At 34.2% G+C, this 13,297-nt stretch overlaps 2 protein-coding genes and 1 long non-coding RNA gene across 4 annotated transcripts in view; 2 read left to right on the forward strand and 1 right to left on the reverse strand.

The window, feature by feature from the left end:
• The window catches only part of LOC132784624 (stromal cell-derived factor 2), a 28,883-nt gene that overhangs the window by 10,094 nt on the left and 5,492 nt on the right, over window positions 1–13,297 (reverse strand). The window lies entirely within an intron of this gene.
• Window positions 1,053–4,176, forward strand: LOC132783973 (probable G-protein coupled receptor Mth-like 11). Its single transcript, XM_060789309.1, has 8 exons — window positions 1,053–1,335; window positions 1,420–1,526; window positions 1,591–1,729; window positions 2,763–2,951; window positions 3,008–3,244; window positions 3,301–3,469; window positions 3,523–3,711; window positions 3,772–4,176. Exons 1-8 carry the CDS (start codon window positions 1,053–1,055, stop codon window positions 3,866–3,868), a joined length of 1,410 nt encoding a protein of 469 aa, XP_060645292.1. The 3' UTR covers window positions 3,869–4,176.
• Window positions 5,277–7,980, forward strand: LOC132786013 (uncharacterized). Of its 2 annotated transcripts, none has more exons than XR_009632392.1 (4): window positions 5,277–5,777; window positions 7,330–7,582; window positions 7,652–7,812; window positions 7,898–7,980. It is a non-coding gene; the product is annotated as an uncharacterized LOC132786013 (long non-coding RNA). The 2 variants fall into 2 exon arrangements; XR_009632393.1 differs by having other exon boundaries at window positions 7,335–7,582.

Consider the following 13,297-nt stretch of genomic DNA (forward strand, 5'->3'; position numbering starts at 1 on the left):
GATAATGTTGGATAAAACAACTATTACAAGTTAGTACTTGAGAAGTTCTGACAATGACAATAATCAGTTGGTAATGATAGTATTTTTAGTATATTACTTAGATTTATAGATCATATAATGTAGTAAAATTTGACTAACTTTAAGATATAATAAGTAGTAAATTCATATAAAAATGTTTTTTTATATATTTAGTATACAGTAGAAATTTGCAAATACAACGTGGATATAAATACCTAAAATAATTTTAAATACATATATACATACATATTTTATCACAATGACAATAAGAATCAATAATATATGCCATAATTTCATTATTCGATGGACAGTGGTTGATTTTGTTAAGACTTATTGTGAAAATAAATTATAAATCAAATTTATAACTTTGAAAAACGTATACATTTGTTGTCTGAAATATATATAATATATATAAATTGTTCTTATTAAGATATGTTAAGTAATTTAAAAGTAACAATTTTTGCAACATTTTTTGGTGAAATAAGAATAGCATTATCACCAATCAACAAAAATGCTTGCACTTGGTTTGATTGCATAAAATTTATAATTGTTTTGGACTTTGTGAAGCTTTCATTACCATTATGTTATTGAAATTGAATTTTAAAGTTTAATATAAAAATGTATTGACAAGATCCACAAATCTGGATTGTTTTAAAACGATTTGGGACTTAGGTTCTTACTTATCAGCAGGCTTTTGAGTACATAATATGTACTACATATGTATATACACACATTAAGAATGTCATATGTATGCTTATGTAGAATAATTATGTTATAAACGATAAGAAGTTTATAAACGATAAGAGTAATCACAAAATGTATCCAATAAATAATTTCTATTCAGTTTATTATACCAGTTCAAGAATAGCACTGGTGCCAGAATACTTAAAATTTCTATATTTATTTCTATTTCCTCTTCGATTAATTAGAATTATGTAAATGGAATTACGTATTTGTTAATGTAACATTAATTATGGTCAGAATGTGCAATATAAAAATTTAACATTTTTAATATCAAATTTATCTTCTAGACTATGAAGAATCATTTAAGAGTATTTCTTATATTTGGCATATTTTACATATTCCAAGGATGTGATTATTTCGATACCGTTGACCTTACAAACAGCATTAAATTTGATAATGGATCATATCAGTACGAAGATGTATTGATACCAAAAGAAAAAACGCGGGAATACGATTACCAAATTTTATTTAATGGCGATTACGAAACAGTGCCCAAGCATATAAGGGGTTGTGTATGTCATTTAAAAACGTGCATACGTTTTTGCTGTTATCCAAAACAATTGCTTTTAAAAGGTAAACGAACTTGCGAAGATATTGACAAAAATATACATTATAATATGTTATTAAACATTACATATAATGAAACACTAACAAAAGATATAAATGACTTGGAGTTCATAGTGCAACAACATCTTCCTGTACCTTGTCATGATCATAAATATCTTGAACCTGATAATCCAGACCACGCCTGGACTTTATATGAAGTATGTTTTAGTTTACTAAATACAAACATATATTATATATTTAATTACTTAAATTTATCATCAGAATGGCAAACTTCTCAGACATTTTGACAGCGCACTACTTACAAAACAGGATTATTGTTTCCAGCCCCGAAAATGTCAAGGTCTCTACAAGCTTGTGCCGTATCATTGCGTTAAACCTCCAGACCGTTCTAACGCTTACCGTAAGTAAATATTATATAATGACCAAGTAGTTGTGACTTTGCTGTTACTGTCCTATCCACAAAATAGTTGAGAAATATTAAGTTTGATCATAAGTCTAGAATAGTCTGATTTTTTCACTAACACTGAACATTATATTTCGTATTTAATCGGATAAATTGCAATAATGAACTACTTCATTATACCACCACTGTAGATACACGTGTTAGTGCTTAGCGCTAAGAAAGCTACAGTCGAGTGTGCTCGACTGTGAGATACCCGCTACCCATTTTGAATAAAAGCAGTATTTGCGGTATTATTCTCAAAATATACAAAAAATAGTACAAAAATATTAAAAATGTACCAAATGGCATTTTTTGTATATATAGTGCCACATTTAAAATATATTGTCAGCCAAAGCAGCTAAGACCCCTAGTAGTAAGTAGGCGTTTTTGCCCATATAAAAGTATTTCTTTAATAACTTCCACAATTTTTATTGATCGCAACCAAATTTTCAGGAATCACAATTACTATAGTTATTATTGTATATAATTACGCTTGTTATTCGATTTGTGTTGATTTACGGGGGCGTAAGTGGGCGTGGCACAAATTTGAAACCAATTTAATCTGCGTGGAAACATAACAAATGCTGTCGAAATAAAAATTATAGCTCTATCTCTTATAGTCTCTCAGATCCAGTGTTTCATATGGACAGACAAACAGACGGACATGGCTAGATCGTCTCGGATGTTGACGCTGATCAAGAATACATATATAATATTTTATAAGGTCGGAGATGCCTTCTTCTACCTGTTACATATATTTCCTGTCGGCACAAAGTTATAATACCCTTCTACCCTATGGGTAGCGGGTATTTTTTTTTTGTAATAATGCATTTATTTAATAAGCAAATGATTGAGTGGTGTGTCCAAAGGTTTACGAAAACGGTCACTCTAAATTTGTGTGGAACTGTGGAACTCGCGAAATATATGACTTTTCCGAAATTATCATTGGAGTCTATTATAATATAACTCAACTTATTTAATTATTTTGCAGTGCAATTGGTATCGATATTCTTCTTACTTATGGTCATAATTGTGTATTTGATTTTACCGAATTTTAAAGGAGATTATTTTAAATGCTGTATATGCTACTTCAGTTGTTTGACCCTAAGTTCTATACTTCTTGTTATTGTAAGATGTGATTGGATCAACCTACATCAAAAAGTATTGTGCCTGCGAACAGGTATGATTGAAATTAAAAATTTGTTCCTTAATTTAATATACTCTTGTATTTTTTAGGATATATTGGTTATTACTTTGTTATATCCACGTTTCTCTGGCTTTTAATTATAAACTACGATTTATGGAAAACATTTAACAACATTGGGATAAGTCACGGGTCAAAACTTTACAAGTATAATATCTTTGCTTGGGGCGTTGCAGCAGTACAACTTTTGTTAACACTTTTTGTTGATTTTGTAATTGGAAATTCAAGCTGGTCACCTAATGTCGGAAAATATTTATGTTGGATTGATGGTAAGATACTTATTTAAAATTTGTTTAATCTTTACATTTTTTCTTCTATTATATAGTCGCAACTTGGTCGTCGATAATCTACTATTATGGTCCAATTAGCATTTACTTAACATTGAACACAAAATTATTTATTATTACCGCCTCTAAGATATTCTTTCGAAATAGGACCAATAGACGTCAACTAACCCAATCGGAGCGTCAACGAAATTTGAGGACTCTGACTAAGTACCCTCTTTGTGTTGTTCTTAATTATACCACTCACTTTTTTTTTACGTTAGTTTTGGAACATTTTTCCGGCTCTTTGTCATTATGGGCGTTTTCTGGATATTTGAAATCATTTCTTATTTTGGATATACTATCTTCGACATATCAATGAAGTTTAATAATATGATTACTTGTTGTCAAGGTATCACTTTATTTGTAGCAACAATTTTGAAAAGAGATGTGTTGAAAGCGTTGGCTAATCGGTGAGCGTTTTTATTGAAGGGAAAATGTTGAGTATAATACAATAATTATTTTGATTTTAGACTTCGTATTGGAAATACCAAAATAAAAATGCCACATCAGGTCCACAACATCAGCCAGAATGGAAATTGTTTTATCGTCACAACCAATTCTAACTAAAGACATCGAAGAACCTCATTTATAAGAGAATATACAAATAACATATTGTTAGAAAATGTACTTATTATTTTAATACCCGCTACCCACAGGGTAGAAACAGAAACGATCAGGAGGATGTATACAAGGCCCATCCTCCCCTCAAACGTTTGAGAGATGTACTTTTTTAAAAACGAGTCCCAGCTAATGGTAGGCATCTTTGTACCTGATTCTTACTATAATAGATTGCATCAGCAATTGTTGTCATTCAGACAATAAAACATACATATTCTGCGCATCATCAGAATAGCGCCCCTTAAGACTTATGTTTAGCGTATAATTTGTGCTAAACCGAATGGGTTATTGCTAACATTATTTTTCATTAAACTCCTAAGAATTTTCTTTAAAATTGAACATATTTGTGTAGCAATGAAAATAAAATTTGACCACCATAACTTAATTGCCAAATAAATAAAGCATGGTTAAATTTCTCTCGGTCGTACTTGTCATGGATTTTTTCGTGGTTATACGTTTATTTTTCTGATGAAAAAAAAATGTAATTTAGAATTATTATTTGCATGATCTTCATAAAGATCATCATTTAAACCGCCTGAGCCGTAGATTACTGCAAAATCAATAATTATTAATAAAATTTAATTTTGAAATGTTCCCAAAAAGGGTTAACACATTTTTTCATTTTACTGAGCAATAATGTAAAGACCACTAAAAATTACAGTCGCTAATAAAAAAATACAAAATTATTTCTTTTCCTGCTATTGTAATGCTATACAATACAATACTATGCTAATACAATGTAAAGTATATTAGAATGATGCTTTAAAACATTTGAAAAGAACCATATGTAGATATGTATACGTACAATCAATGAAAAATATATTATTTTGGGGAGTTGGATGGTTAAAAAATTGTTGTAAGTATTTATTTCCACGTTGTATATATAATAATAAGTCCATATTTTTAAGATTTATATTTATTATGATCAAAAAATATATGCAGCTTAAATCGGATTAATTGAAAGATAAATAAATAAATAGTATATACAATTAGAAAGGATATTTTATATATGTATTTATTATATATCTAATATTTGCATTACTTATGTATGATCCATACACCTTGAGCTTATGTAGTTAAAATTGAACTTATTAGAATATATAATAAATAGTAAATTCATATAGAACTGGTAATTTATATATTTTCTTAAACAAATTCAAACAAATTTTAGTACCAATACTATACGGTCTTAAGTTATAGGAAGAAAATTTCTTTATTTATATGTAATTCAATTGTATTACATTATTTATTGTTTAAATTCAAGGTTTCAGCAGCTGTTGATTTAAATAATATAATTATATTTAAACTATCTACGCTATCATACTTCTAATCTTCACAAATTTGTATAGAAGTATGTTTTGCTCATAGGAGATTAGTCAAATATTTCAAATTAGTGTCAAAGTTTTTAAGCTCAAAATGAGCGAAGACTGTGAACTTTACTGGCCAACTTGAGGGTCGACTATAAATACAAGAAAGTTAATTAGCTCACATAGACGCACACCTGTAAAAGCACACACACATGCACACACCACACACACACACATACAAACATCTATAACTGTCAGTTGCTGGTTGTCAAAACGGGCAAGTCAACAATTTATCAACGTTTTAATTAACATACACGCAGCAGCAGCAGCGGTAGAAGAAGAAGAAGAAGAAGAAGAAGAAGAAGAAGAAGAAGAGGAAGCTGAAGAGAAAAAGGAGAAGGAGAAAGTGAAGAAAGAGGAGCACTTAAAACAAATACCAGAGGGACATAAAATATTATGGGGCTGGCTGTTTGGGCTAAGACGTTGGCTTGTCGGGACACGTGCGCGGCAGTTAAATGAAAATTTCCAGCACAAAATGGCGACAATTAAAGGTGCGATCTGTGTGGGCTGCAAGTTATTCAATTGAAATTCCCACAGTGTGTGTTTGTGTGTCTGTTTGCTGTCTGTCTGTGTCCTGGGCCAAGCGATAAAAGCAAAGCGAGAGTCAGTGGCATTCCCTTTCCCATTTGGTTCCTCAAAAAGTTCGTGGTCTACAATGCCGCAATTAATGGCCGAAAGTGAAAGTCCTGTGGGTTTCGCTGGCCTGTCAACTATCAACTATCAAACAATTTCGGATGGTGTACAAAACTTATGCGCAAATCGCACGCGAACGGAAGACACACCAAGACATGGACATAATAGACACAGACACACTTACATACATAGATACAGAGGACACTTGGTACGCCCACGCAAAATGTTTCCTTCTTGGGGCAGCACAAAACAAAAAAAAATACTTTTGCTTTTTCTTTTTCATTCACTGAATGAATACAGCGCATAAAATGGCCATACTGCGCGCCTCTCTCTCAGTCACTAAAATCGCTCTCCCATTTGCCACACTCACACACTCTCTCGCTCTCGCACACACTTATATCGCATGTGAGGTTGAAAGTTGAAAAAACAAAACCTTGTCAAGGACAAAGCACGCAACGCAACTAAAAACAGCTGAGCAGCTGTCTGCAATTGTTGTTGTTGTTGCTTTTGCCTTTGCCTTTCCCTTTGCCTTTGTTGCTGTTATCGCTCTTTCGCTGTACATGCGCACCATGCAAACTTAACAGCAGCTGTTACAGCTTGTGAGCAGCGCTCTCTGTTAACGCTGTTACAGCTCTGTTAACTAAGTAAACATACTAGAAAAATTGATTATTGGCTTTCTCTACACAATGCAAACATTAACAAAAACAAACTTATGCATTATAATTGAGTTAGCCTTCAGCCGGACATTTTGCAGTGTGTTTATTTACTTGCACAAATATCAACAACCTTTTTTCTTATTCCATTTGCCAAGTTAAATGGTCCTTCTTATTCAAATTTTTGTGAACACACAGTATGCTGGCATCTTTTTTAGTATCTGTCGCCAAGTTGTTGGCCAAACATCAAAAGCATTTACCCAAAAGCAAGCAAATCAAATGAAACGCTGCGAGTTAGCTCCCACAATTTGGGCAAACTTTTTTCCCTTCCTTCCTTTCTCTCTATCTCTCTGAAAATACAAAAACTTCTAAGCACTTTTGAAAACTTTAAGGCAGCGCTTCATTAAAATTGCACATGTTTGCATACGAGAATGATGCCAGCAAGCGATAAACGCTTATCCATAATTCATAATAGTCTTTATATAGAAGAAAATCTGTAAATATAAACGGGTCATTCGCTAACGTCCCATCGATATTTTCTAGATGAACTTTAATTCCATTTTAAACCACTTTATTTTTGTTTTATTTTTTACAGTTTATTATCCATAAGTCACAATATTTATTTAGAAGATAATTGGAATAAATATAGATCATGGGTTTTGGTATATTAGTATATTTTTGGTATATTTTAAGGATATGGTTTTAATGAAAATGGTATCTCACAGTCTGAAGTGTTTTTACTTGCTTTTATTTAAAGCTTAGTACCTGGGAGCCGTTCTACGAGGAAGCCAACAAAGAGGAAAAGCAACAATAATAACATTCCTGACCAGGCTCAGGCAACTGCACATGAAAAATGACTTTCTATTTCATCGAGTCTTTAAATGAGAAACCGCACAGCAAACTACAATGCAATGGCCATCCACTTACATAGAAAACACAATCAACAATGGACGGAGACATTTATCTGGAATGGAAATAAAAGCGAAAGCCCTAACAAAATTCCACTCTAAGTAAAAGCACAACGCAAATAAAGTGCAATATATGCAATATTCACATTTGTGCATATTTTCCCCACTCAGATTTCTCAGTAAGTGCGGAGATTTCATAGTCTAAGAGACCATATTTCATTTAAAACAAAGTTCAGTTGAAGGAAAATGAGAACTAATTCAGTAATTCATTCAATTCAAATTAAAATTCACGAAACAGAATTCATATAACTGAAATATAATATCGAAATCTTGTAAGTCAATCAATCTTTGAAATAATCAGTATACAGCAAACAAATCCTTTTTTTATAAATTTATTAAGAATTTGTAATTTTATAGCCAGTTATTATCTCAAGTTGAATCAAAAAAAAGATGACAACATTATTTAATATTGGGTTACCACACTTCCAAACAACAATAAAGTGTATAATTTTTGATTGACTGAATTTTTGCAATTCGAAATAACTTTATTTGAGACATATTTTGTGTTTGCCCCATTTACCATTTTGCTGAACAATATTGTGTATTTCATAAAGTCATTTCATTACATTTCTTTATTTAATGCAAGTGTATAAATAAACTTCGAACGCCAAGAGACTCATCAAGCTAGTAGTCGACTTGTTTTATTTCTTCGTTGGATGTGAAATGGATATTGTTGCAGTTGAATGAAACTATCTGTAGAAGTAGAAGTAATATCCTGCAGCATTTAGTCGGTAAATGGCATTAGGAAGAGGGCAATGGAAATCCATCTTCAAGTTAAGAGCCTACACATCGACAAAAGCAAATGCCACTTTTGTCCTGTCCTCTGACTGATGATGGCTGACCAGCAAATGGCTAAAATACTTCAAGCCTAAATCCTGCAGCAGCAGCGACAGCAACAACAACAACAACAATAAGACATACAGCAGCCAGCAGGCGGTGTAGGCTGGGCAATGCCAAAAGCAATAAACGGCACAACAAATGAAACGGCGACAGCGCCAGCCAGCAAAATGTCCTGGAAATGACGGCGACTTTGTCTTCACTCGTTTCTGAGCACACGCACACTCAGACACAGCGACACACACACACACACACACAGCGACACATACATTTATGCGTATACCAGCAAACAAACAAACAATACACGTAACAACAATGGCAGACCAACAAAGCGTGTAGCAGGAAAACAGCAGGAAAAACAGGCCAGAAGGACATGCGTTTTACTGGGGCCCAGGAAATGTGCCCAAGAGCCGACTAGCGGAGGAGCAAGGAGGAGACCAGACCAGTGCAGAGCAGAGCAACAACGAATTTTGGTAGCACAAATAAAAATACAAAATAATAAGCAGCTGCTTGTAATCTAAAATAAAAGAACGCAACACAACACAACAGTCGCAGTCGCAGTCTCAGTCAGCATATAAAAGCCATCAGGCAAAGTCATGGGGAAGGGCATCATTACAATAGAGGGTGTAGACAATTTCTTGCCAAGATCATGCATACCATAACTTCTAATGATGCCACATGTTTGAATGGAAGACCGAATGCATTGAGATTCTAAATTGTTACTTAAAAGCAAGATGGAAAGCATTTTTAGTTAAGTATATTCTGAAAGAAAAGTATACTACTTAAACAAAAATGTAAAATAATTGTTAGTTGGTTGAAATATATATATATAATATATATAAATATACATATATGAAATATAGAAATATATGATATATAGAAATATATAGGTAAGCTAATATACTGAAGTTTATAAGCAGCTATTTCCACATTCCTCTTTATGCCAATATATTCGAAGTAAGCTGATATTTATGCCACTTCATAACTTTTTTTGGACTAAAATCAAATATCTGAATATACCAATATAATATAAACAATTTGCACAGCATAAAAATACAATTTTGAATATACTATTGTGAACTTAAACGACAAAGTCACTTTATGCCATTAGAAAATCTTTGATTAAAAAATGTAGCATACTTAAGAGCGCAAAAAATAAAATACCCAATAAATGTAGAAGGAAAAACTATAGCTTGAGCAAAACTTGTAATGGTCCCCTTAAAAATATATATATTTAATTTATTTATAGTCATCATTGCACGAAATAAATCAACTCATGATAATGATAAGGAATTATTTCAACATTTAACAGTCTTTGTTTATAAATCTAAAACCCGGCTACATTTTATCTTTAGCAAAACAGTATTACAGAATATATATTATGGTCGTGTATACACTAAAATAACTATGTATATAAGTCAATAACCACTGCAAGAGTAGCGCTAAAAAATATATATATAAAAAAAAGCTGAAACTTTATGGCATAGTAATCTCATCTTGCAGTTCCAACTTATAATTAACTGGCTGAGAAACGTTGAAGAAGTTTAATTAAAAAAAAAACAGTGTGTAACGCATCGAAAAACTAAGCGCAAAAAGTAATATAGAGTTAAGCTAGAGTTTCAGCTGCAGCTGATGGATGATAATAACCAATTGCTGGGGCAGTTTGTACAAACACAATTTCATATTAGTGCTCAGATGTGTCCCGACTGTCTGTTGGCTCAAATCAATCAACTGTTAGACAAATAAACATGAGTTCATGCAAAAACAAAAGCAAAAAAACAAAACCAACACAGAAAGGTTAAGGCAAAAGCAATAGCAGAAAGAAATGATAGTTAAGATGGATATGGATTAGGAATGTCACAGAAGTTGCAATAATAAAAGAAATTGTATTAGGCCAAAAGAGAGATAGCTGAAAGAAATTAACTAAATTAAAGAAAGCAAAAACACAACGCGAAAAGTGTAGGGCTATTAAATTTAACAGGCAATTGAGTCAACCAAAAGGCCGAGCAACGAAAATGGTCAAGAGAATGATGCAAAGAGAAGGTGGCGAAGGAGGCGTGGCGTAGTCGAGGGCGTGGGCGTGGAGGAAAAGGCGCGGAAGTGCTGAAAGTACGTGTACAACGTTTGGTTTTTTTTGGGTAGGAGACGATTGCGTCCGGCTGGGCAAATGTTTTACGGGCCGATAATCAATAAATGTTGTGGAAAATGTAACGCTGGGAAATTGTTACACATGCTGCAGCTGATGAAGCGAAATTAACTGAAACCTAAATGGAGCAGACGCGCAGTTTTCAATGTCAAACGAAAATAAAAGCAAACGCATTTGAATGTAAATAATTAATTTAAGAATTTGCCTTACATTGTTTAATGGTTGATGTTCTTGTAGTTTCTAGTTGTTGCTGCTGATATTGTTGTTGTTGTTGTATGTTATTAAGCTGCTCTTTAAAGTGCGGCTGCTTACGCGGCGTATGCGTAATATACTTGCTAAATTGTTTTAATTGACACTTGACAATTTTTACCGAAACAATAGCAAATTGTTGTTATGGTTCATCACACATACATACATAGTCACGCGCCATACGCACACACACACACACTGGCACACACATAGACACGCGCGCACTTACAAATACACACGCGGAGATTTATGTAACGTACAGCTAAACCGCTTGCATCGATGTATGCGAAATGTTTTACTTAATTTTTTGCTGTATTTGTTTCTTTTTTTATTTGGCGAGTTGGGCAAATTTTATGCCATTTTGCTGGCGTCTCTCGTTTGTCTAAGATTGTGTTTTTGTAATAGTATTTTCTTTTCTTTTTTCTTTATCCGCTTTATATTTTCTTTATTCTACCGATTTGAATCCGTCCAAACTTGCACGCTCTACTGTTCACGACGTACTGCGCTCAAGGTATTTACGTACGTCCGAGACAAAAGAGAGTCAAGCAGACTGCGAGAGAGAGAGAGAGAGAGAGAGAGAGAAGGCATCATAGATTGGCCGGGCTGTCCGTTGACAAGGGCAAGTGCGCTCTCTTTGGCTGTTGCTGTTATGGCAATGTTATCGCAAGCCATGATTAAAACATGGTGCACACAACGCTAGTGGGGAATTCCACATATACATATAAATCCATTTAAGAAACAGAAAAAGCCTTCTATTTGTATTATTTATATTGTAAAAGTATCGACACTAGCATCTGTTCACAATTTCTGTTGAAAGTGTTGCCTACTGTTAGGCACTGTAACAGCTGTTGATGTCGCTAACAGAGCGCTGTAAACTTCAAAACCACAAGCTGCTGTCAGTTGTAGTTGTTGCTGTTACAAGAACTTTCACTATCAACATTCGACATGTGCACACACACACGCACGCATACACGCACACTCGCACGCTCGCGCCCACTCGTAATGTACATGTTTTATACGTGTAGACAACAATTCTCTGTCCCTCTCTCTTCGCTGCACCGTTGTTGTTGCCTTTGAGTTTAGGTGATTGTTGTTGTAGCGTGCTGCGCACTCTCGCTGAGAAAAGCAGCAACTGTTAATGTTGCTGTTGTTGTTTCTTTTTTCTTTTGCTTTTTCTTTTTGTTGCTGTTGTTGTTGCTGTTTTTGCTGATAGGCCTTTTTGTCCCACTTGGGGGCTTGTTTTCAGTTTTCAATGTTAAGTGCGATAAAAGAGACAGCCAGAGAGAGAGAGCGAGTGCGAGTGAGAGAGAGTGCGATGTAATACGACGACAGGCAAAAGGACAGAAAGAAATGGAGCGATAAGGAAGGCCAAGCGCATGGAGTATTCCCCAATTGTTGGGCGATGTCTATGTAAATTCCTTGTGGCCGCCTACGCAAATGCTTGCCACATGGCTGATGGCAGAGATAGAAGGAAAGGACCAAGAAGAGCGAGCTTCTAATAGGACAGACAATCAGCGCACTGCAATGCAATTAATTATGCCTTTAGATTTTGTGCACTGTGCATAATATTGCGCCAGATTCGATTAGAGTGGCAGTTATTCATCAGATTTTTCCATCTGGCTTTTAAGCGCATCACAAGGAATATTTATGCGATACACAAAGAATTCTTAATTATTGTATTCGACATTTTTACTTAAACTCTTCGTTTAATTGCAAACAGCTGTTTTTGACGCCTCCATCTTTTGTCTTGTTCACTTCAACAGACAGGCAGACAGACAAACACTGACTGATACAACACCCACGCAAAGTATATGCATGCATATACGTGTGAAAGTGTGTGTGTTTGTGCGGTTGCACGTGTGCGTGAGCGCAAGTGTGAGAATATGTTATGTAAGCGTTTTGTTGCTCTTTATGATAAAATTTTTCGCTTTGGCCTTGCCTCTATATGCATGCTATACTCTTCCCGCGCGAGCATTACAACTCGCCCACGGCGCGTGTAACACTCGCGAAAGAGACAACAACAGCTGTAAGCCACAAGTGTATTGGATCTTCGGTAATCCGCCAATAATCATTATTTATTTTTGCTCTAACTTGTTGTTGTCGTTGCTGTTGCTGTTGTTGTTGTTGGCTTGGCGCGTGGCTGCGTTAATTGAACATTTTTGCCGTCGGTTGGGGGAACCTGTGGCATTGAGGCGTCTTCTCGCTGTTCTGTTCTGTTCGCTTAGTTTCGAGTTATGGCCGCAAACATAAAGATAGATAACGGGTCACACCCCTATTGGGGTACGGTTAATGAAGTAGGTCGACCTTTAGATAAATATGATACTATGGCTCTGACTAAGGCTGCCTGCAGTCCCAGTTGAACGAGCTGGAAATATATTGTGAACACGCAAAATGAGGTGTTTCCTTTTAAGTATTTAGTATTTACTAATTTTAATTACAAGAGGTATTTCAATTTGAACAGCTAAGCTAAATGATCTTTTCAATATATAAAATAACTGCACTGGTTTCGGTGATAATGTAAAATT

Source organism: Drosophila nasuta, chromosome 2R (assembly GCF_023558535.2).
Source record: "Drosophila nasuta strain 15112-1781.00 chromosome 2R, ASM2355853v1, whole genome shotgun sequence".
Lineage (NCBI taxonomy): Eukaryota > Metazoa > Arthropoda > Insecta > Diptera > Drosophilidae > Drosophila > Drosophila nasuta.

Bases quoted from the DNA above. Each gene is read 5' to 3' on its own strand.
- LOC132783973 (XM_060789309.1), top strand. From the start codon at position 1,053: ATGAAGAATCATTTAAGAGTATTTCTTATATTTGGCATATTTTACATA. The intron at 1,527-1,590 runs GTATGTTTTAGT...ATTTATCATCAG, and splicing joins ACGCCTGGACTTTATATGAA to AATGGCAAACTTCTCAGACA. The intron at 2,952-3,007 runs GTATGATTGAAA...TGTATTTTTTAG, and splicing joins AGTATTGTGCCTGCGAACAG to GATATATTGGTTATTACTTT.